Raw genomic sequence first — 24,461 nt, 5'->3', positions numbered from 1 at the left:
TAAAAACTGAACTGGCTAGAGAGAGGCCTACTTCAGACCAAAAGTCAATACTGGGACTATATCCAGAGATATGCCTATTTGTTTGTTTTTTATATATTTAGGCAAATTGCAAAGGATAGCCATAAGCAAATTCATTTACTAAAAAGTGGCAATCCTGTTCACAAGACAAACATATACACAAGATGCTCTACATAAACAAAGTCTTATTATTATGGAGTTATAATTTTTAGAAAAAATCCTGACTCTGACAGATATTGAACCCAATACATCATAACCACCAAGCCACTGCCTAAAATTAGATATAAAATAGGGGGTGGGATTAGACCCGAATTGGGATTATACGGTACGGTACAGTATTTGAAATTATAAAATTGAATAGTACTTTTTACTTTGTATTTATTTATGATAAAATGTTTTTATTTTTTTCTTGTTAAGGCCGTAGATTACGATAACCAGTTTGCTAACACTAAGTATTGTGTTCAGCAGCTTATGGTGGGAAAAAGCGACGAACCAGAATACATGCGGTTACTAAAAAGCCAAACATTAAGAGAAATGTGGTGAGTGATCTTTACTTTTAATATCTATTTAATTTATTCCTTATGACCATTTATGCACGCAGAGAGCAGAAAGGCGGTTTCCGCTCATACAGATTTTACATGGGACAAGCTACACGGTTTTCTGCTTACCGTTAGCACTCGTCTATGTAAATTGGCCTTACAGGTAAAAATCTTAGAAAAACTATCAAATGCAGATGTGTATACCAGTTTCTATTCTCGCTGTATTTTGATTGTTACTCCATATACTGCCAAAAATATTTAAATAAAATAATATAAATTGGTTTTAGTGCAATCTGGAAAATGGAAGATTATTTTGACTCTGTGAATAAAGAACGCAAAGAAGTTGAAAAAGTTTACAAACATCGAGTAGAAGCAGTGAAGAAATTAAAGATGGACGATGGATCAACATTATACAGAATACATCTAAGATACGATAAGTGAGTTATTCACCAACTCTGTCCTTAGATTAAAGCTCTGTCTACACTATCAAACTTTATGTGATGTGATGTGCCCATGTATGGACATGATGATGTCATATCAATACCATATTTAAGCATATCACTACCATATATGGGCACATCACACTTTTTTGTCACTTAAAGTTTGATAGTGTAGGCAGAGCTGTACAGAAAATTATGTTTTTGTTAATCATAATACAGTAATAATACGCTGTTTAAAACCACTTTGTCTCACTCATCTTTTTTCTAATTTCAGAAAAAATTACAATTCATTGATGACTCCAAAAGTGGCCCTTAGTGAATGGTGTCAGACAAACAAGTTAGACCTACCAGTCTACTCAATGGTATGTAATGTCATGTTTATACTGTCAATACTTGTAAAAAGTATTGTTCACCCAGGAGGATAAATGATCACTGTCTCGGTGATTCTTTCATTTTCCCCCCCATTTAAGAAATATTTAAGCTCTGTCTACACTATCAAACTTTATGTGACAAAAACATGTGATGTGCCCATATATGGACACAATGATGTAATATCACTACCTTTATGGTCACATCACTACCATATTTGGGCACATCACACTTTTTTTGTAAAACTAGTTTGATAGTGCAGACAGAGCTTTAGGCATGATTTTAATAATATTAATATAATACTAATATCTAATCTAAATAATATCTAATTTATGTCACTTATAGATTTTAAATTACGTTATTTTTTCAATAGGATGAGAACGCGGACAGGCTGTACCAAGCTACTGTCAAAGTCGATGGTGAATATTTCTCATCCACATGCTGGTAAGTTGTATTAGTGACAATCAAAGTTCTGGGTCCAAATCCAGATATTTGTTTTTATGAAAATGTGAATTTCTAATGTCCAATGGAATATTCAAATCTTCAATATGCTGTACGGTAAAACAAATAAGTAATAGTCAATACATTTGTCAATTGAGTTCACTTTAAGAATAGGAAGTTTGTTAAATAAAGGATGTAATTTTTATATTGATTTATTTTTGCATATATACAGTACAGTTACACTATAGCACTTGAACCCAAATTTTTATAATGCATATCTTCTAAATACATGTTGTTTTTTCATCATTGTGTATTTTTATATTGTTATTCTACATTTTATACTTTATTTTTATACGATATTTTTATACGATATTTTTATGCAATATTTTTATGTGATAAGTGAGCAAATGCAATTTCCAGTTTATTTGGACAATAAAAGTTATCTGTATCTGTATCTGTATCTACCTACAGGGAGAAAAACAAGCGTTTTACTGAGCACGGTGCAGCTATGGTGTGCCTACGCATTAAGGGGGCACACGACGGTTCACTCGACACAAATCTAGAACACAAAAACGTGCAGGGTAAAGATTTAGCCCAGAAAACAGAACCAGAGGATAGGTTACAATCATCTGCAACTGGTAGTTGACAGTGGTTTATGATATTGAACAATTTATGTTAATAGAGTAGCGCCATCTTAGGATGACCCTGAATAGGAGTTGACTGTATTGTTAAAATATGTATTATGTCTAGTTAATTTCACGGAAAAGTGTTACCATTAAAGGGTGTCCATGAATAAGGGTGTCACAAAGGACTATATATATACTGCTGTTTACTCTTTTATAATTGTAACTACTGTACAGTCAACTTTCCCAAAAATGGACACCTTTGGGCTGGAAAATATGTCTGATTTTCTGGAAAGTCTGGTATTCTAAATGTGTTTTGAATGTTAAAATGAACTGGGGACATTTTGCACCTTGAGAAAAGAGGAGAGTCTCCGGTATACAGGGGTCTGGCATTGAGAGAGTTGACTATGCATTCTTTTATGAACCTGCCAAGAATTTAAAATATTGTCTAACCAACCAATCAAAGCTACAGCCAAGTGCGTAGAAGCAAATTCCAGTTGAGGTCGAAAAACAAAAACTGAATATTTTTTGTTTATAGCAAATTTTAAATATTTCATTCCAAAATACATTTTTCTATTTTAGCAAGGTATATCAAAGTAAAATAATAAAAAAAAATAATAGTCTTTTTGTATTGAGTTGATTTTATTACAAACTTAAAATAATTTATAAAACTTATTTAAAATGAATTACAAATTTATAGAACTTACTACAAAATTACGCAAAAAAAAACAATTTTTGTTTTTGTGGACATGCGTCGTTGGTTTCAAGAGAGGGCGACAAACTTATAGCAGCAGACGACAAAAAAATAATGTGCGTGAATGACATTAAAAACTAGAAATTATGAAGCGTAAGGTACTGCTAACATTATCTGATGACAAAATAAGCATTTTATTTTGGTTTGCTACATATTTTATTAAGAAATGTGGTCGTTTATTAACCATTATATTGCTCTCAAAAGTCGTAGGCTAGCCAGCTCACACCGGTATTCGCTCACACCCACCACCAGGCGTGTGAGTTCACCTTTATCAGGTGATTTGGCTACCTAGGCCTAAGTCATCCAGGCTAGCTGACTAGGCCTAGCTAGAGGCTAAGAATAACTAGGCTACTAGGTTACTTAGGTAGGTTATTTCTGCTAGGTATGGTCTAGAATGATATATATATAGCCTACTAGGCCTAGCTTGTAATAAGTCTAGGCCTTGGCTAGGCTAGGGCCACCTAGGCCTAGCTAGGTTAAGTTTGTAATTATAAATGTGTAAATTGGAAAAGTAAGTAGGCAGCCTCCTAGAGTAGTAGGCCTATTTATTAAGGCTGGCGGCCTAACGTAAACTAATAAACATTTTGGATCTTTTTTGTTTGTTTGGCAGAGATCTGATTGCGTTACCAAGTTACGCAGTAAACAGAATTGTTTGTCCGCCGATGACAGTTGGGATCGTTGTCAAGATGGTTTTGATCCGGACATCATTCTTGAAGGTCAAAGGTCTTCTGCCCGGAAATCAGTTGGCAGTAAAAAAGGTTTAAAAAGTGGGTGTTTAATTGATATTATGTTTACTTAAATAATTTTTAAGTTCTCTTATTTAATATTTTATGATAAATGCTTTTTATTTCATGACATGTTTCTAAACAAAATTATCTTTAAAACTTTAGGTAAATTACTTTCTAATGCAAGAATAGGGAACCAACAAGATGTCGATATAAGTTGGAGCTCAAGTGAAGATGACAGCGACTCAGCAGATGCACTCCCTCTAGTGTTTGAATCACCTGAACGTCCAAAGACGTCATTTAGAAGCACATGTCATGATGAGATCTCCAGTGAAGATCAACCTCCTAAACAAGTTGTTATGGTCAAAGTTCAAAGTTCACAGGCATCCCAGGTACTTGTAATATTGACCCCCACTTTAGTCTTTGACCCAATTTTGGTGTATTCTAAAGCTCTGTTTACACTATCAAACTTTATGTGACAAAAAAAATGTGATGTTCACATCCTATATGGACATGATGATGTCATATCACTACCATATTTGGGCATATCACTACCATATTCATAGACATATGCTTAACTTTTATTTATTATTGTGCATCTGTATGTTCCATTGATTATGGCTAACATTATTTTGTTTATGTTTAGGCTTCTGAGCTTTTAATATCAGATTATGAATCTACAGAGGAATCTGATGCTAGTGAAGAAGTTGAGGAATTTAAACAAATTAGCAACACGCCACAGGTATAGTATGTATAAAACTTTCTTTATAAAATCATTTCATAAAAGCAGGTTAGGTATGGTTCCCACCAGGACGCAACGTAGGGACGTAAGACCCAAGCAAGTTGACCAATAACAAGAGACAATTCAGATATCCATTGTGTCATGATTGGTCAAAATACTTAAACGTTACTATGTCGTGTCCTAGTGGGAACCAAGCTTAAGACAGCATGTTTTATAATAACTTTTTTCCACACAGGTATCCGAAACATACAGCATAGGATCCATATCGTCATCCTTGCCTTCAAGTTCTGTGACCTCTAGTGGAGAGAATAAAACGGCGATGTCAAAGAAAGGGTCAAACCTTATCAACCTAATGAAGCAACAAATAAAATCACCTCAAACAGAGACCGACGAAATTGAACCACTGGATTCAGCCAAAAAGAAAAGTAAATATCTAAGGTGAGAAACAAAATTAAAATAAATTAGAATTTTCATAAAATAAATTTGAACTGATTGGGAGTTTTTTTGCTCAGTGTGAACAGGCCTTTATTTTAAAGTAGAAGATTATAGTAGTGACTTCTTGTTGCTTTTGTTCCATTAGAGGTGGTCTTGCTGAAAGGTTACAGAAGTTAATTTCTAGGGAGAGGTCCTCAGTAGCCATGTGGAATCACCATGTTGCAGACAAAGCTAAGGCCAGCGGCACTGCTCTGACGGTTTGTGTACAAAAGATAAACATTAGCCGTGGAATATACGTCAGTGAATGCATAGATACAAGTGACAGTGACCATGCAGTCCTACATGTGTTATTCTCAACCTCAACTGCTAGACAGTTATGCATAGCTGAAGGCTCCATCGTCACAATATACCCACCATGGTAAGATACAAAACTTTGGTGCTACCTATTCTAGAGTATGGTTTGCCGGCGTGGGGCCCCAGAAATGGAGGACACATAAAACGCCTCGAACAGGTTCAGCGACGGGCCTCTAGACGTATTCTGGGACCCCACTGCGGACCTATATCATACGACGAACGTTTAATAACTTTGGGTTGGTTATCCTTACGTGATAGACGTTTAATGATTTTAATTTCCTTTATATTTCGTTGTTTTTATAATGTAACTTTTTGTAGTACTGTAAATAACAATATCCATATCAATCAACGCCATCCTGAATTACTCACATTTGTCCACCCTTTTGCACGTACCGATACTTTAAAATATTCGTCTATCAACAATTTTCCTGTTATATGGTCATCACTACCCTCCATAATCAAAGATCAAGCAGTTACTCTTCCTTTGAAAAATTTCCTGTCGAAATTGAAAAAATATCTGCTTGATCAACGCTAAATTTATTTTAATTGTATAGGAGTATTTTAAATGGTGTAACACAGTAATACAAATTAATTAAATTTTTTATATATTCTGTATACTTTATATTCATTTTTAACTTGTATTAAGTTGTATGTTACAGGGATTGCGGACACAAATGTGTTATGGTGCTCTGTTGCTGTCGCAATCCCTGGACCGCTTGTTGTCGAATAAAGAAATGAAAAAATGAAATAATGGGGGAATATTCAAGGGGAACTTCTGCATATTTTAAAGGAACGCATAGAGTGGGTTATGGGAGAAACGAGGGAGATCATTGGCATATGTATAAGAAAGAAATAATATGTGTAAACATTCCTAACTAAAATGTGATTTATAAACTTTTTAAAATCATATTATTTTTTAGGGGGTGGAGGAGAGGGTTGGTTGTGGAGGAGGAGATTCTCTCTAAAATCTGCTGCAAAATAATGTTATTACACAGTAGATACAAATGCCAATCTAAATTTATACATTATTATGTTATAATTATGTTGTGAGCCCAACTGTTAAATGTTGATGTTTCCCCTTCTCTTATTCACCCTAATATTGTTTCATATTGTAGGCAGCGGTTGAACTTGCCAACGCACAGTGAACCCATTCTGCTATGCACTCATTACTGTCAACTTGTGGGGCAAGACTCTACCAATGTACCAAGCACCTCAACACAAGTAAGTAATAGTAGTAAACAAATTACAGTAGGCCCCCTATTAAGGGGAACCCTTCAGGACCCATCAAAGTGTCACCTTATCACCTTAATAGAGGTGTCACCTTAATAGAGGTGTCTACTTAATAGAGGTGTCTACTTAATAGAGGTGTCTACTTAATAGAGGTGTCTACTGAATATTGTTTTGTCAGTGTTGAAAAAGATATTCATAAGAAAGTGTTCCTTTATTAGAGGTGTCCCCTGAATAGTGGTTTGTCAAAAATATTTTTCCTTCATTCATTTCACAAAAAGTGTTCCTTTAATAGGGGTGTCCCCTTAATAATGTCCTAGAAGAACAGATTACCTTATAGTGTGTTTGTTATTATTATGAATAATGGCAAACATGTAGGATAAACAGGCATTTTGATAAAAGCCTAAAGCTCCGTCTACACTATCAAACTAGTTTCATTAAAAAAAATGTGATGTGTCTAAATATGGTACATAGTAATATGCTATGGTAGTGATATGACATCAACATGTCCATATATGGGCACATCACATTTGATAGTTTAGACAAAGTTTAATATACTGAAATCAAAGAGGAAAAGTCAAACAAATATATTTTTACTAAACTTAAAACTACATCAGTTGTATAAACCATTTTAAAAATAATATTGTATAGACTACAAGAAGAAAGATGACCTTTGACACATGGCCTTCTGATGACAAATCGGCAGTAAGACCTGTTCTGGAAGAGGTTACCATTCAACCAGTTAAATCCCTTAATGAGGATGACCAAGCCTCGGACTCGATACTGGACAGTATTGCGGACAGTAGTGGACATAGCACAAAAGGGATGTGTATTAGGGCAACAGTACAGAGAGTATGTTGTTATAATTCACCAACAAATGACAAGTAAGAAGTTTCAAATTAAATCAATTTTTGTCCCATTTTTAAAAAAAAAAGAAATAAGAAATGTTTTTAAAGTGTTGTATATCTAAACTAGAAAGGCTCTCAGAGAGTGCAAACCTCCACCTAGGCATATGAATATTTAATGGCATGTTTCCATACAGCTATGAAACCATACTTTAAAATGGGCAATAACTTTTTGAGTAGTCCTGCTGCAAGTATAGAAAAAAACAAACACACGCAAACCACCACATAACCTCTCACCATTCAAAGATAATAAATAAATCGAGCCTTTATTACCCCTGATAAAAGCCTAAAGCTCTGTCTACACTATCAAACTAGTTTCACAAAAGAAAGTGTGATCTGCCCATATATGGTAGTGATCTGCCCAAATATGATAGTGATAAGTTGAAACTGTCTTTGATCTTTTAGACCTGATTGTACATTTAATATACAGTGGTTTATGTTACTTCAAGATATCAGAGGAGTATTTTGTGAGATGTATTTGCCAGACGACTGTCATCACAGTGATTCATGGAAGGAATATTTGAATGCTGAGGGTGAGACGTTGATATTCAAGGGAGCAAAAGTACTACAAAGAACAAAACGTTCAAGGTGAGGAATATTATTGTTGTAGTACTCCTGGTTCAAGTCTGTTGTTTGATAGCCTTGGGTCAACTAAGGTCATTGGTGCCTTTTTTTTCTGTCTTTTGGGGTTCATAAAAGTTCATGAACCTGATGTTATACATAATGTTAAAGACCACAATTGATTCGTACCATGTATAGCACATGATACATATTTTTTCATTACAATTTGTTTGTTTTTTATTTAGGTCTTCTAGATTGTTTAGTATGCTTGATTCCATGTGGCCTCCAAGTGACAAAATTCTCCCAGCAAGTTTTAACAGCCAATCAGATGTAAGGTTACATATAACTTTGGTTTTTTTTGGCTGTGCAACATATTAATGAAGTGTTTTTTAAATTATATTTTTTATTTTGTTATAAATATATTTACACAGAGTGAACAAGCGTCTCATATCATGCCAGCACCTTCATTCTGTTATGTGTTGAAACTAGACAGTGACATCATCACCAAGAGTAATAAACAACATGTCATATATAGAAGTTCAACAGAATGCAATCTAAACACAGTCAGTGTAAGTATTGGCAACGTTTTATGGATGCATGCATGATGAGGCTGATATTTTGGGGTGGGGTTGAGATGGAGGAGGTGTAGATTTCAAAATTGAAAAATTATCAATAATTTGGACACTCCTATTCAGGGGACACTTTCTTGAAACGATTGAGCGGAAATATGTGTTTAAACATTAAAGGGAGAGTGTGTTCCTTGTTGTTGAATATGCTATTTTGATGTCACATAATAGTTATTCACTTTGATAAACTTTGGATTGGAAAAAAATGTATTAATCAAAAAAAATTTTAATCAAAAAATTCTTGTCAGACAATGATTTTTAGTTCAAATTAAATGAAATTATTTTTTGTTGGTTTTTTTTTTACAGAAGTGAATAACTTTATTGAAACTTCAAAATGACCTATTTAAAGTCTGATTTTATTGATCTTCATGTTTTTTGGGGGGAAGTAGGCCTACATCTTTAATAGTTTCTAACGTAGTTTGATTTCTGTTAAAAAACATATTTGAATATTTTCTTTCTTACAGAGTTTATCACCAAGAATAAGCCTTTATTCAAAAGTGTTGTACAGCACATGTACTTCAACGGACAAACATGTTTTGAAAAGAATTTACCTTACTGACCTTTCACTGGGCAAAGGTCACAGGTCAGAGTGTGATACCGCCGACATTAACTGTTTTGCATACAGGTGTCTGTTATTGGATGCATCATGTGTTGTGGAATCTAATCTGATAGGCCATGTGTTTATGTTTAAAGATGTGTTTTTAGAAAATGGTAAGTGTGATTGTGATCTCATTATTACATCATCATTATCATTTTCACAGATGTCATCACTTCTTCATCAATGTTCTAATCATTATCATAATTTTCATTGTAATCTGTATCATTATCATCACCATCCTTATAAACATAAATAAAATAAATAAGTGTGATATGCCCAACAAATATATGCTACTGATATGCCCAAATATAGTAGTTATATGAAATAGTCACATTTGTTGTCACATACAGTTTGATAGTGTAGACAGAATAACTGGCATATTTTGTTCAGGAAGGGTACCCTGTATAAATTATTAACATTATGTTTATGTTACAAAGAGTAAATTAAATAAAACACATAACTCGTATCATAGTATATATATTTTATAATATTTTCAGGCATTATTTTATAATTATATATATATTTATCTATTATATATAATATTAATAATTGATTTATTAGGTGAACTTTATGCAGACAAGTATAGCAGGATTGTGAGGGTTGACAATCCATGTGTGTATGAAGAATATGAGAACGTTGATGTACATCTACAACCATTACATGCTGATACTAATCAGTTTGAGCTTGTATTGATACAAGGTAACTGAGGTTGATTATGCACCATGGGAAGGGGTAGAGGTGGGAAGGGGTAGAGGTGGGAAGGATGGGATGGGAACAATATAATATCTTTGAAAGGCTTATAAGCAATATGCTTTACCTCTCAACCCAAAAAAAAATGTGTTTTTTTTTTTAAAGAAGTGTCGGGTTGATCGTAGTGTTAAAACATTAACTTCCTCATGTTTATGTCACATAAAAGTGTCTCCTGTATATATAGGTGGTGTCTCCTGAATATGCAAGTCCCGAAGGAGGGTTACCACTGTAACTAATTCTATCAAGTTATGCAATTATTTCTGTTTTAGGTGAAGTTATTGGAGCTGACGAGTCCAGTGCTTACCAGTGGTCAGTGTGTGGTCAGTGTGGATCTGATAAACTATGTGCCTCATCTTCATCAATGTAAGAATTAAAATGAAATTTATACTGTACAGTTATTAACTAGAATTAACGGTGTATTTTGTGTGGGATTATTCCAATTTTCTAACCGAAATATAGTAATATATTAGTGTAAAGCTCTGTTTACACTATCATGCCCATATATGGACATAATGATATCATATCACTATCATATTTGGGCATACCACTACCATATTTTGGCTCATCACACTTTTTTGTCAAATTATTTTCATAATGTAGACAGAGCTTTATTACTGAATCTACTATTCTATGCAATTGCACAGTATATGCTGTACAGTTTAATGCTATAGAATATCATATCTTACAGAAATGATCAGTTTTATTGCCAAACATGTAAAATGAACATCACCTCGACTGATTTAAAGATGTACTTAGAAGTGTATATACGATGTGCAGCAGTAAAACAAGCCCAGGTCAAAGTTCAGGTAGGTTGTTGTACAGCTAATTACAATATGGAGCTTTCAAAGACCTAAGACCTACTGCATTTAAATGCTTCTCCACCAAAAATTTGTTAGGAAATCGAAAGAGGAAACATGTCGAAATGTCGCTGCAACGACAAAATGATTTAACATTACATAACTTATTCTTAGCAAATTCAAAGTGTTCTTTTTTTTTTTGGTTGTTTTTAATAGTGAATCGATATTTTTTATATTTTAGTTCAAAAATAAATATTCTTTTTTTATAGTTATTACAGTCGTCTATTGAAAAGATCTTACCACCAATCACACCAGAGGTAAGGTCACAAGGATTTGACATGCAAAGCATCATGGGTAAACAGCTTGGACCAATCAGTGCAATTGTTAGAAATACTTCGGAACATCCAAATCAGTTTATTTTGGAAGAAATTAAAATTTAGGTAAGCCACACAGATTTTTAAATTTCATTTATCAAAAGAATAAAAATATTTATAACAAATAAATCCCACCCTGTATTTTAAGCTAAATTTGAAATTTAAGTATAATCCCACCCCTTATTTTTATTTATTATTATTGTTATATCAACTAATTACCCACCTTGGAAAATATAAATAAGATAATCAATATTGTTAAGCTTTAAGTTTTTGCTTAAGAATGAAAAAAGAAGAAGTGAAAAGGTTGATAATGGCAGTTTTAAGTCAGCTATGGGACAATATTGTTGTTTATTTGTGATCAAGTTAATATTTGAGGCTTTATGTATAATGGAATATACCACATGCCATAGTAGTTAAAGGCCCAATGCTCATATTATTTCACATAATATACCTAGTTTTTTACTTGAGTCGATAAATATTTAAGGGTTTTCATTTAGTGTTGTTTATTAGATCAATGGTTTTCCTTAACCTAAAGCTCTGTCTACACTATCTAACAAGTTTGACGACAAAAAAATATGATGTACCCAAATATGGTAGTGATATGACATCATCATGTCCATATATGGGCACATCACATTTTTTTGTCTCATAAAGTTTGATAGTGTAGACAGAGCCTTAGTGTGAACGGTAAATACAGCCACAGACATCCGTGAGTTATAATAGTTCCTTGACTTGGTCAGTAGGTTCAAGTTTATACCACTGTACTTTTGACTTTACATTATCACACAAAACAAAAAGATATTTTGTTCAAGTATTGTTATCAACTTTGCTATATATGAACTTTATTTCTACAAAAAAAAAACTGCTGCTAAAGCTCTGTCCACACTATCAAACGTTATGTGAAAAAAAAATGTATATATATTAATGGACATAATTAATATATTGTTATTATTAAATTTCTTTACCCAGGGTAGCCCAAACAGTTTAAACTGGTTTTCATTGGATATGATGATGTCATATCACTATCATATTTGGGCATATCACTACCATATTTGGGCGTATTCAGGGGAAAATTTCATTAACAAATTTTGTTTAGCAATATTCAAACTGATTTTTAAGTCGAGAAACATAGTTTTGTATTGTATTTTTTGCTACACAATTTTAGAAATGTGTAGCAATAAGGTTGTTTTGTATAGCTTTTTGCTATGCTACACTGGCGAAAATGTTCCCTGGTATTACTACCATATTTGGGCACATCGCACTTTTTTTGTCAAACTAGTTTGTTAGTGTGGACAAAGCTTAAGCCAAACAAAGACATCGTACTTTCCTACTTTCATAGTTTAGTTAATCGCAACTATCAGTATTTAGGAACAGGGTTTACAGATAATTACCCCTGGAATTTGAACAAAAGATTTGTAGCTAATTGTCACTTATTAGTCATCTGTGATAATTGCTTTAAGGGAACAACCATAACTATTTGTGACTTTTGTGACAATTTTAACATTTTACTTGACACTTTACTTAATAAAATACTGTTTGTTGTTTTGTTTCGCATTGTAGTGTGTTATTGTCACTCATTGTGATAATCGCTGTAACTTGACACCATAATTATCTGTGACAATTTTAACATTTCCTTATTAAAACACTTAATTGTCACTTAGCTTTATTTTATTTTTTTAAACCCATTGATCGTGATAAGTGTAAAGTGACAATTTAAAAAGGACAATTTAAAAGGGACAATTTCCACTAGGATTTGTTTTTACATAGAGACGTCATTTGAAACTCCTGTTGTGATAATTACGTTACTAAAATGACATTAATGACAAAATGTGACAATTTTAATGACAAATACATGTGACAATGTTGATGTCATTTACTCGACCTATTTATTATTAAGAGACCGAGTTTGTCATAGGGCCTGTTTCTGCTGCAACTGGTCAAAATACGGTATAAAATACGGTATTTTTTATACCGTATTTTTTAGTACCCCGTTTCTGCTAACAATACTTCTTGGGTGGTCGTGTTAAATTTCATCTTTTTTACCCAAATTGCCATTCATTTATTTGATCGATAATTAAAAGTCGCAATAAAGGAAGTTTTACGTCTCACATTCAACAGCATAGCCCTAGTGATAGAGATGTTGTGAGAGCACAGAAAACATCGTAATGGGGACAATAATTCGTTCCCTCCCCGAGTTATTGTATTTTGCAATGTTGTACTGCTTTCGCAGGCTCTTCAGCTTTCAGTTTACTTGCTTTGGAGACAAGTCTATTCCATACTCCTGCTTTATTTTTTTAGAAATGTCTTTATAAATGTGGTTGTCCCTTTTATTACCTTTTAGTTGGCCAGACATTTAAGCTTCCCCACACACATTTATTTAGTAAAACTGTGACGTCTTCGCTCCACATTTTCGCCGAATATATCTATACACGTGTGTAAAGCAGCTGACAGCGACAGAAAATAAAAACACGAATGTTGACCTTTTGTCATGTAAAAAAAAAATACGGTATTTTTTATTGGCAGCAGAAACGGGTACAAAAGATACGGTATAAATTTGTAAATACCGTATTTTATCCACAAATTTTGTGGGGAAAATACGGTATACAAAATACGGTATATTTTTTATGAGTGCAGTTTCTGCTGCCAAAAATATACCGTATATATACGGTATTCAAAAAATACCGTATAATATACGGTATTTAGTTGGCAGCAGAAACAGGGCCATAGTTATTGGTGGTATATGTTTTACATAATAAATTCTTGTCACCCATTAGTCACAAAATAATTGCTTCTAACTAGAAACTCAAACTAAAAGTAACATTAGTAAGTAAAACAGTTAATGATAGTGACATTCCACTTGAACCGATTTACTTTAGACTATTATTAAAGTATTTTATTTGTAATTATAGTGAGGCAGTTCCGCTCAATGTCCGCATAGAGAGTTTATATAATCTTAATACAGAACTATTATTTGCGGTATTAATTCACGTATTAAATTCACGTATTAAATTAATAGTACCTAGTGTCGCACTCCATTCAAGTATTATTTTGTTAGTCGTCATCCAATACAAAATTGTCAATAACTTGGCTAAATTCAGTCGGGATATATTTTTTAGTATTACGATAGTTCAACACCTTTGCGACCCAACAAAATCCTCTATCCCTTCCTCTGTCTCCATCCCTTCCTCTTTCTCCATCCTCTCCTCTCCATCCCTTTCCCCCATCCCCTTCCTCTCCATTTCCTCCTCTCCTCCTCTCTCTCCCTCTTCTCTCCCCTCCTCTCTCTCCATCCATCCTTCTCTCCCTTCATCCCTCATCTTCCCCCTCTTTTGTCCCCTTTCCAAACATTGTTTTTGATACCAATACAAGAAAGTACACCTGGACCAACCAGCTGTTTATGTGAACTGAGTTGGAAACTAACAATATATTTGATTGATGGTTTAAACAATCTAGCCTGGTGATTGTATGCTAATTCCTACCTGTCAAATATTAATGAGCTCCTTGAGTAAACATTGATACACTGTAAACAATGTATCAGCTGGTAAATATTATTCAAGTAGAGGTATTGCCTGAATCAGTGTTATAACAATGCCGGTGGTGACTCATCACTGTTTAATTAATATTTAGAATACATTCTGTACAGTAGTTTGAAAGTCTAAACGTGCTAACGTTTCAAATGTTTTATAAAAATGAAATAAAAAATAATATATTTAAAGTGAACTTTCCCAATTTTGTTCTCCCCTTTCACACCCTTCAAATCTTCTATTGTCAACTCTTTTTTCCTCTTTCTTCAACATCTCCCCCCCCCCCCGCCCCTAACGAAAATACCTCACCTCCTAATCCCTTTCCACCTTCTACATCTGTCCCCAATACTCCCCTTATTATATCTAATCTTTTTGCATTTGCATCCCTCACTCTTTCCACATCCTTTTCCAACCCCACTCCTTTCCATCATCAAGCCCTTTTCCATCTTGTTTCACCCCTCCCCAACACTCTACCCCTTCCCTAATCACACTCTACCCCTCTCTATTATATTACCATTCCAACATCCCTCACTTCTTTTTCCAACCCCACTCCTCCCTATCTATCACCAAATCATTTTCACCTTTGTCCACATCTCCTCAACACTCTACCACTTCCCAAGAATACCTCCCTATTTTATCTAATCTTTCCAACAACCCCTCACTTCTTTTTCCACACCACCCACCCACCCACCCTATATCTCCTTACATATTCCATTCCCTACTCATTCTTTCTATACTGCTGTCAGATTTGGTTTCAATGACCTTGATCGTCAAAGTCACTTCTGTCAAGTGAACAAACAGGAACCAGTATGAAACAATAGAGCCTCAAACACTTGTTGGCTGAAGCATGTGACTTGTGCCGTGCATAACAGGAATGCCCATAACACCAGGAAGTATCACTTCTATTAATCTATTATGCTAGTAATAATACAGTCACGAGACAACCCAGGCAAATCCAAATACTTTCTCTACTGTTGTTAGTCCTGTTTTACATACGGTAGTAAAAGAGGCAGTTCACAGAATTACTAAATTTTTTTTTATACCTAAGGTGACAGAAATGGAATTTTAAGTACAGTACAGTATATTAATAACTTTGAATTCTTCAGATACTTTGAATTTTATAATAATAATAATATGACTTATAATTAATAATTGCTGTTATTTATTATATAAAAAGTATAATCATTTTAGCCATCATCTATATTAGGTTTATTATTAAGCTCTGTCTACACTATCAAACTAGTTTGACAAAAAAAGTGTGATGTGCCCAAATATGCTCAAATTTTTGTGATATAGTTTTAGGTACCTACAGTATACAAAAGCAAATCTGACCTTAGCAACACATTTGCTCCATGATCTAACAAAAGCTGTCTACACTATCAAACTTTATGTGACAAAAAATGTGATGTGCCCATATATGGACATGATGATGTCATATCACTACCATATTTGGGCATATCACTACCATATTTGGGAACATCACATTTTAGTTTAATAGTGTAGACAGAGCTTTAGAACAATCTTTATTCCAAAAATGTGAATGCTTCAATCTTTGTTCGCACTAAAACACATTGAAAGGAGTAAATAGTTAATTTGACCAATGACATTGACAAACAGAAATGTTGACGATCTGTCGTTTCTTATTGCCATTGTGTTGCGTCCTTGCTTTGCATCCTAGTGGGAAGTTTATTAAACAATAACATTGAATTTCAAGTGTTTACAACAAAATCGATTTATATTAATTGATATAACCATATACATAAATAAATCCTGATTGAATTATTTCAACTGTGCTTTGGCGTAAGTAATTGTATCTTTAAATTCTCCTGCGGTTATTGAACTACGTTTTATCGTGATTGTGACACACACTTAGTAGTCATTTTATCGGCAGCAGATTGTTTATCATTTTCCAGATATACGGTTATAATATAACAATCAACACGAGGAACAATGGACCAAGAGTGAAAGTACACTAGCATCATAAAGCAACTGAGAAATATTAAGCTCTGTCTACACTATCAAACTAGTTTGACAAAAACAAGTGTGATGTACCCAAATATAGTAATGATACGTCCAAATATGGTAGTGATATGACATCATGTCCATATATGGACACATTTTTGTCACATAAGGTTTGATAGTGTTAGACAGAGATTGAAAAGAATAATTACAGGGGAATTCCTGTTAGAGGGTCCTTTATGACTCATGAGGGATGTCTCCACCTTAATAGTGGGGATCTCCAATTTTGTTTTTTTTTATAAACTTTGTTTTTTCTTTTGCACTTTGAGTATAACTTGACACAACACCTTCGTAATCCACTCCATATTTTATATTCTTGGAAATCTTAAAATATCCATTGCTTAGTAAGTCTAGGACGACGTGACCCTACCCTGTATAAGTAATTGGAACAACCACATCATTTAATTGATTTAAGAAAGTCTTGTTTTGAGTGACATTTCTGTTTAGTCAGCATGTATATGTTGGCATATAGTGATCATTTCTGGATCAGAAATACATTAACGATTATCTATAATAGTGATATAAATTGGGTTTAAAATTTGTTCTAAGGTACGATCAGGGAGTGGGGAGACTCTTATGTGCGATATCAGCAGTTTGTACCCACAAAAGACTACCTTGAGACTATCTACAGTTATAATTATGTACTTTGTCCTCCTAAAACATGAAAAATGAAGATTAATAAAATCAGACTTTAAATACACCATTTTGTAGTTTTAATCAAGGTTTTCACTTCCGTAATAAAAAAGTGAAAAAAACTAATGGTTTAAATTAAATACTGTCTTAAAAAACTGGTAAAACTTTTACTATTTTTTTGCTTTCAATTACAAATTGTTTAGGTAAATAATTAATTTTTTTAGGGGGACACAATATCTTTAAGCTAAATTGTGTGTTTTGTGAAAGACACTATGTCCATAACCGTTTTTTTTTTTCAACCGATATTCGCTAAATACTACGCAGTTACGGCCATTTTGTGGTGTCACTGACAAATGGCACATCTTTCATTCATTTTAAATGGATATATTTGATATAGTACATCTTTATTTATTCAATATAATGGATATATTTGATTTCCAGATAGGCTGCTGTTAGCCAAACCAAATATGGTATTATACTATTCACCTATCTGTATCGTTATCTTATAACATACAAATTAAATAGTAAGTGGGGTCCTTCCCAATCAGATATGAAGAAGAAATCAATAGATAAAAAAGGTTAAGACCGGACAGTCGCCTTGTTTGACAATTATTTAAACTTTGTGGAATATAATATTAGGCTTGCTTACTAAACCATTATCCTGGGTTCAAGTCATGCTACTGAATTTCTTCTAGCGCCAGTAGTGCGCCCTCTTTTGCTGGCGATGTTTGTTCATTGGTTGGTACGATTTCTATGTTGTTGTATTGGGTTATTATTAAGAGTCATCAAAATTAATAAAATAAAATTATGCGCATTATATTGGCCTATGTGATCTGTAGAGTTGTGGCATATTATCCCTTCAGCCCAAGCCCCACTTAAAGCTCTACACTATTAAACTTTATGTGACCAAAAAAATATGATGTGCCCATATAATGGACATGATGATGTCATATCACTACCATATTTGGGCATATGAATACCATTTTTATTTTTTGTCAAACTAGTTTGATAGTGTAGACAGAGCTTTAAATTGATTGGGATTCCCATAGAGTATCTTGTATAGAATATTATTGGCAGTTTGTTTTTTTATCTACCCAAGCAAGCTATACCCTTTCATATATTTTTATATCACTTCCTATATACTTGTCCATTATTTATTTATAAGCCAGAAACACCCTGGCAAACAGGATCCAACTCAATATAACCAGACATAAATTGTTATTCCAATGGTCAATTCCAGAAATAAAAAATAGTTTTAGATAGATCGTTTATCACTGTACCATTGTGTTGCTTATGGGAACAGACTTAAAATCTTAGCCGACACCTATAAAGATGCCATGTGACTCTACTTAAAGTCATGTGACCTTCTACAATACAAGTCACATGCTTTTTCAAGGTAATTCCTTGTTTTGTGATGGATTTCCTGGATGGCTTGTTTGTGGAGATTCCGTGCGTGCGTGTTTTGTGTTTGCTTTCGTTTTGTACTACTGTATAACAATTGAAACAGTGGTGGAAGTAGTCTTTTTCCTATCAATCACTCAAACAAAGAGGAAATATTTTAGTTAGGTATCAAGATCCTGGTTAGCTTGATGAGGTGTGGGAGAAATTTTGATTGTTCAGGTTATGAAAGAGAATTATAGAAAATTATTTTAACCCAGTTCTTAAATTTAATTAGCCTGAACTAAATTATACTGGTTATCATAAATTTAACACATTTTTTGAGGTATATTTGACTGGGAGTTCAACATCACATGTGTTTTATTGGCCAGCATACCAGTATATAAAATCAAACTCTTTGTTGAAAGCTCTGTCTACACTACCAAACTTTATATGACAGAAAAATGTGATGTGTCCATATATGGAAATGATGATGTCCATCTGTGGGCATACCACTACCATATTTTGGCATATCACACTTTTTTTGTCAAACTAGTTTGATAGTGTAGACAGAGCATTGTAAATTAGGTAATGTGATATACACATGATATTGGAATCCTGTTAAATATTGTTTATAAATGTTAGCATAAACAATAGCGGATGCTCACACACTGCTGAGTTGTATTTTGGTGTTTTTTTTGACAGCAAACAAACAAATTGTTTATGCTTAATTTATCTGTCAGAAAAAGAACAATAGAACAATAGTGAATATTGTTGTTATAATTGTTTCTTGCAAACAATCAATCATTGAGGAAGTTGGTTTGTAGTGTTTTCTAGTAGTTTCTTCCTTCTATTAACTTTGCCCTTCATAAACAGCAACCCAGCTCATAACTGAAAGAATATAATAATTCGATATTTTACTATTTACAATAAAACTCCTATTAAGAAGACACCTTTGTGACCCAATAAAGTGTCCCTTTATATGGGTGTCCCCTGAATAGGTGTTGTCAGTAGTGTTTAAACATTTCCACTTCACTTCACAGAAAAGTTTTCCCTAGATAGACGTGTCCCAAATGAGGTATTCTAAGCCTCCCTCTATTTTGGTGCCATGTTTCCAAAAAAGTTTTTAAAAAGGGGTTCGATGTAACTTGTAAGATGATGTCGCTTAAGACTGTCTACACTATCAAACTAAGTTGACAAAAAAGTGTGATTTGCCCAAATACGGTTGTGATATGACATCATCATAGTAATCTGTAAGCACATTACATTTTTTGTCACAAAGTTTGATAGTGTAGACAGAGCTTTAGAGAGTTATTTTTAACATTTTGATTCATTTATTACATAAAAATTCATTTTCTAATATGTTTTTTTTTTACAATTTTTAATAAAATGATTTAATATTCATGTGATCCTGATAACATTTGGTGTATAATTTACTACTACTGTATGAATGACATCATTGCTTTCTGTATTGTACGTGACAATTTACAATATGTTCTGTACTTTATTAATTTACCAGTGTTATATTAAATACAACATCTGTAGCACCATACACACACTGAGTACCAATCACCACCTAACACTAAAGATGTCTGCACTATCAAACTAGTTTGACAAAAAAAGTGTGATGTGCTCAAATATGGTAGTATTATGCCTAAATATGGTGGTGATAATATGACATCATCATGCCCATTTTTTTTTCACATAAAGTTTGATAGTGTAGACAGAGCTTAAGTTCTAATTAATAACTTGTTGTATACAACATACTCTATAAAAAGAAAACTATTTAGGAAGTGCAAAACCACACGTAGACATCCCCACCTTTCTCTAGTAGTGGTGTACTTAAGTAATCAAGTAAGATCCGTTCTTTTAATGAGCACACACTGGTACTAAAGTCAAGGAGACGTATTAAGTCTAACAGGTAAATATTCTGACCCAGAAATACAGTACTAAGAAATTATGGTAACTAATTGTTAAAAATTGTTTGATCTTTTTGTTAGGGTTACATGCTTAAAGCACTTGTGCTTATTTTGTATCCCATTCCATTATCTTATTATTTGTATTGTATTTGTATATGTTTTTATTTTGATTATGGAATAAAAATGTCGATGAATTGAATTGAAATTGAAAAAAAAATGTTGGTTTATTCTAAGAATAAAATTAGACAATGAAAAAAAACTCTGGATTCAAAAAAGTTACATGGTTTTGAAACATTAATAATGAAATAATTATACAATTATTAAAATTAGACCTCCAAATTAAGACCACAATTTTGTGACATGGATTCTCAAATATATAAATTTGCTTTTAAATGTTATACAGTAGAACATCTATTAAGGGGACACTGTCCTAAAGGTGTCCCCCTAATGGGGGTTTATTAAGGGGACACTGTCCTAAAGGTGTCCCCCTAATGGGGGTTTATTAAGGGGACACTGTCCTAAAGGTGTCCCCCTAATGGGGGTTTATTAAGGGGACACTGTCCTAAAGGTGTCCCCCTAATGGGGGTTTATTAAGGGGACACTGTCCTAAAGGTGTCCCCTTAATGGGGGTTTATTAAGGAGACACTTTGTTAGATCCTAAATGTGTCCCCCTAATGGGGGTTTATTAAGGGGACACTGTCCTAAAGGTGTCCCCCTAATGGGGGTTTATTAAGGGGACACTGTCCTAAAGGTGTCCCCCTAATAGGGGTTTATTAAGGAGACACTTTGTTAGATCCTAAATGTGTCCCCCTAATGGGGGTTTATTAAGGAGACACTTTGTTAGATCCTAAATGTGTCCCCCTAATGGGGGTTTATTAAGGGGACACTGTCCTAAAGGTGTCCCCCTAATGGGGGTTTATTAAGGGGACACTGTCCTAAAGGTGTCCCCCTAATGGGGGTTTATTAAGGAGACACTTTGTTAGATCCTAAAGGTGTCCCCCTAATGGGGGTTTATTAAGGGGACACTGTCCTAAAGGTGTCCCCCTAATAGGGGTTTATTAAGGAGACACTTTGCTAAATCCTAAAGGTGTCCCCCTACTGGAGGTTTATTAAGGAGACACTTTTTAGATCCTAAATGTGTCCCCCTAATGGGGGTTTATTAAGGGGACACTTTGTTAGATCCTAAATGTGTCCCCCTAATGGGGGTTTATTAAGGGGACACTTTGTTAGATCCTAAATGTGTCCCCCTAATGGGGGTTTATTAAGGGGACACTTTGTTAGATCCTAAATGTGTCCCCCTAATGGGGGTTTATTAAGGGGACACTTTGTTAGATCCTAAATGTGTCCCCCTAATGGGGGTTTATTAAGGGGACACTTTGTTAGATCCTAAATGTGTCCCCCTAATGGGGGTTTATTAAGGGGACACTTTGTTAGATCCTAAAGGTGTCCCCCTAATGGGGGTTTATTAAGGGGACACTTTGTTAGATCCTAAAGGTGTCCCCCTAATGGGGGTTTATTAAGGGGACACTTTGTTAGATCCTAAATGTGTCCCCCTAATGGGGGTTTATTAAGGAGACACTTTGTTAGATCCTAAATGTGTCCCCCTAATGGGGGTTTATTAAGGGGACACTTTGTTAGATCCTAAATGTGTCCCCCTAATGGGGGTTTATTAAGGGGACACTTTGTTAGATCCTAAATGTGTCCCCCTAATGGGGGTTTATTAAGGAGACACTTTGTTAGATCCTAAATGTGTACACCCTAATGGGGGTTTATTAAGGGGACACTTTGTTAGATCCTAAATGTGTCCCCCTAATGGGGGTTTATTAATGGGACACTTTGTTAGATCCTAAATGTGTCCCCCTAATGGGGGTTTATTAAGGAGACACTTTGTTAGATCCTAAATGTGTCCCCCTAATGGGGGTTTATTAAGGAGACACTTTGTTAGATCCTAAATGTGTCCCCCTAATGGGGGTTTATTAATGGGACACTTTGTTAGATCCTAAATGTGTCCCCCTAATGGGGGTTTATTAAGGAGACACTTTGTTAGATCCTAAATGTGTCCCCCTACTGGAGGTTTATTAAGGGGACACTTTGTTAGATCCTAAATGTGTCCCCCTAATGGGGGGTTTATTAATGGGACACTTTGTTAGATCCTAAATGTGTCCCCCTAATGGGGTTTATTAAGGAGACACTTTGTTAGATCCTAAATGTGTCCCCCTAATGGGGGTTTATTAATGGGACACTTTGTTAGATCCTAAATGTGTCCCCCTAATGGGGGTTTATTAAGGAGACACTTTGTTAGATCCTAAATGTGTCCCCCTAATGGGGGTTTATTAAGGGGACACTTTGTTAGATCCTAAATGTGTCCCCCTAATGGAGGTTTATTAAGGAGACACTTTGTTAGATCCTAAATGTGTCCCCCTAATGGGGGTTTATTAAGGGGACACTTTGTTAGATCCTAAATGTGTCCCCCTACTGGAGGTTTATTAAGGAGACACTTTGTTAGATCCTAAATGTGTCCCCCTAATGGGGGTTTATTAATGGGACACTTTGTTAGATCCTAAATGTGTCCCCCTAATGGGGGTTTATTAAGGAGACACTTTGTTAGATCCTAAATGTGTCCCTCTAATGGGGGTTTATTAATGGGACACTTTGTTAGATCCTAAATGTGTCCCCCTAATGGGGGTTTATTAAGGAGACACTTTGTTAGATCCTAAATGTGTCCCCCTAATGGGGGTTTATTAAGGGGACACTTTGTTAGATCCTAAATGTGTCCCCCTAATGGGGGTTTATTAAGGAGACACTTTGTTAGATCCTAAATGTGTCCCCCTAATGGGGGTTTATTAAGGAGACACTTTGTTAGATCCTAAATGTGTCCCCCTAATGGTTGTTTATTAAGGGGACACTTTGTTAGATCCTAAATGTGTCCCCCTAATGGGGGTTTATTAAGGAGACACTTTGTTAGATCCTAAATGTGTCCCCCTAATGGGGGTTTATTAATGGGACACTTTGTTAGATCCTAAATGTGTCCCCCTAATGGGGGTTTATTAAGGGGACACTTTGTTAGATCCTAAATGTGTCCCCCTAATGGGGGTTTATTTAGGGGACACTTTGTTAGATCCTAAATGTGTCCCCCTAATGGGGGTTTATTAATGGGACACTTTGTTAGATCCTAAATGTGTCCCCCTAATGGAGGTTTATTAATGGGACACTTTGTTAGATCCTAAATGTGTCCCCCTAATGGGGGTTTATTAAGGGGACACTTTGTTAGATCCTAAATGTGTCCCCCTAATGGGGGTTTATTAAGGAGACACTTTGTTAGATCCTAAATGTGTCTCCCTAATGGGGGTTTATTAAGGAGACACTTTGTTAGATCCTAAATGTGTCCCCCTAATGGGGGTTTATTAATGGGACACTTTGTTAGATCCTAAATGTGTCCCCCTAATGGGGGTTTATTAAGGAGACACTTTGTTAGATCCTAAATGTGTCCCCCTAATGGGGGTTTATTAAGGGGACACTTTGTTAGATCCTAAATGTGTCCCCCTAATGGGGGTTTATTAATGGGACACTTTGTTAGATCCTAAATGTGTCCCCCTAATGGGGGTTTATTAAGGGGACACTTTGTTAGATCCTAAATGTGTCCCCCTAATGGGGGTTTATTAAGGAGACACTTTGTTAGATCCTAAATGTGTCCCCCTAATGGGGGTTTAT

General features: G+C 34.5%; 2 protein-coding genes across 4 annotated transcripts in view; both read left to right on the top strand.

Annotated features, from left to right (window-relative positions):
* The window catches only part of LOC140056278 (tRNA-dihydrouridine(20) synthase [NAD(P)+]-like), a 261,899-nt gene extending 258,852 nt beyond the window's left edge, over positions 1 to 3,047 (top strand). For all 3 annotated transcript variants that reach the window (XM_072101597.1, XM_072101595.1, XM_072101596.1), the window contains 5 exons: positions 436 to 557; positions 845 to 994; positions 1,272 to 1,359; positions 1,740 to 1,810; positions 2,279 to 3,047. In XM_072101597.1, the coding sequence (XP_071957698.1) occupies positions 436 to 557; positions 845 to 994; positions 1,272 to 1,359; positions 1,740 to 1,810; positions 2,279 to 2,453 (606 nt within the window). In that variant the 3' untranslated portion in view covers positions 2,454 to 3,047. The remainder of the gene's footprint in view (positions 1 to 435; positions 558 to 844; positions 995 to 1,271; positions 1,360 to 1,739; positions 1,811 to 2,278) is intronic.
* Positions 3,048 to 3,203: 156 nt separating this feature from the next.
* Positions 3,204 to 24,461, top strand: part of LOC140057172 (DNA repair-scaffolding protein-like) — a 32,067-nt gene continuing 10,809 nt past the window's right edge. Inside the window, exons 1-16 of the mRNA XM_072102726.1 lie at positions 3,204 to 3,282; positions 3,795 to 3,951; positions 4,075 to 4,301; positions 4,556 to 4,651; positions 4,887 to 5,089; positions 5,232 to 5,504; positions 6,556 to 6,661; positions 7,319 to 7,551; positions 7,978 to 8,160; positions 8,379 to 8,463; positions 8,565 to 8,702; positions 9,224 to 9,470; positions 9,919 to 10,056; positions 10,377 to 10,470; positions 10,796 to 10,913; positions 11,174 to 11,344. Of these exons, the coding sequence (XP_071958827.1) occupies positions 3,271 to 3,282; positions 3,795 to 3,951; positions 4,075 to 4,301; positions 4,556 to 4,651; positions 4,887 to 5,089; positions 5,232 to 5,504; positions 6,556 to 6,661; positions 7,319 to 7,551; positions 7,978 to 8,160; positions 8,379 to 8,463; positions 8,565 to 8,702; positions 9,224 to 9,470; positions 9,919 to 10,056; positions 10,377 to 10,470; positions 10,796 to 10,913; positions 11,174 to 11,344 (2,481 nt within the window). The 5' untranslated portion in view covers positions 3,204 to 3,270. The remainder of the gene's footprint in view (positions 3,283 to 3,794; positions 3,952 to 4,074; positions 4,302 to 4,555; positions 4,652 to 4,886; positions 5,090 to 5,231; positions 5,505 to 6,555; positions 6,662 to 7,318; positions 7,552 to 7,977; positions 8,161 to 8,378; positions 8,464 to 8,564; positions 8,703 to 9,223; positions 9,471 to 9,918; positions 10,057 to 10,376; positions 10,471 to 10,795; positions 10,914 to 11,173; positions 11,345 to 24,461) is intronic.

The sequence above is a fragment of the Antedon mediterranea genome, chromosome 8, assembly GCF_964355755.1.
Source record: "Antedon mediterranea chromosome 8, ecAntMedi1.1, whole genome shotgun sequence".
Taxonomy (NCBI): Eukaryota; Metazoa; Echinodermata; class Crinoidea; order Comatulida; family Antedonidae; genus Antedon; species Antedon mediterranea.
The sequence above is the reverse complement of the archived record's forward strand: the minus strand, read 5'-3'. Positions and strand labels throughout refer to the sequence as shown.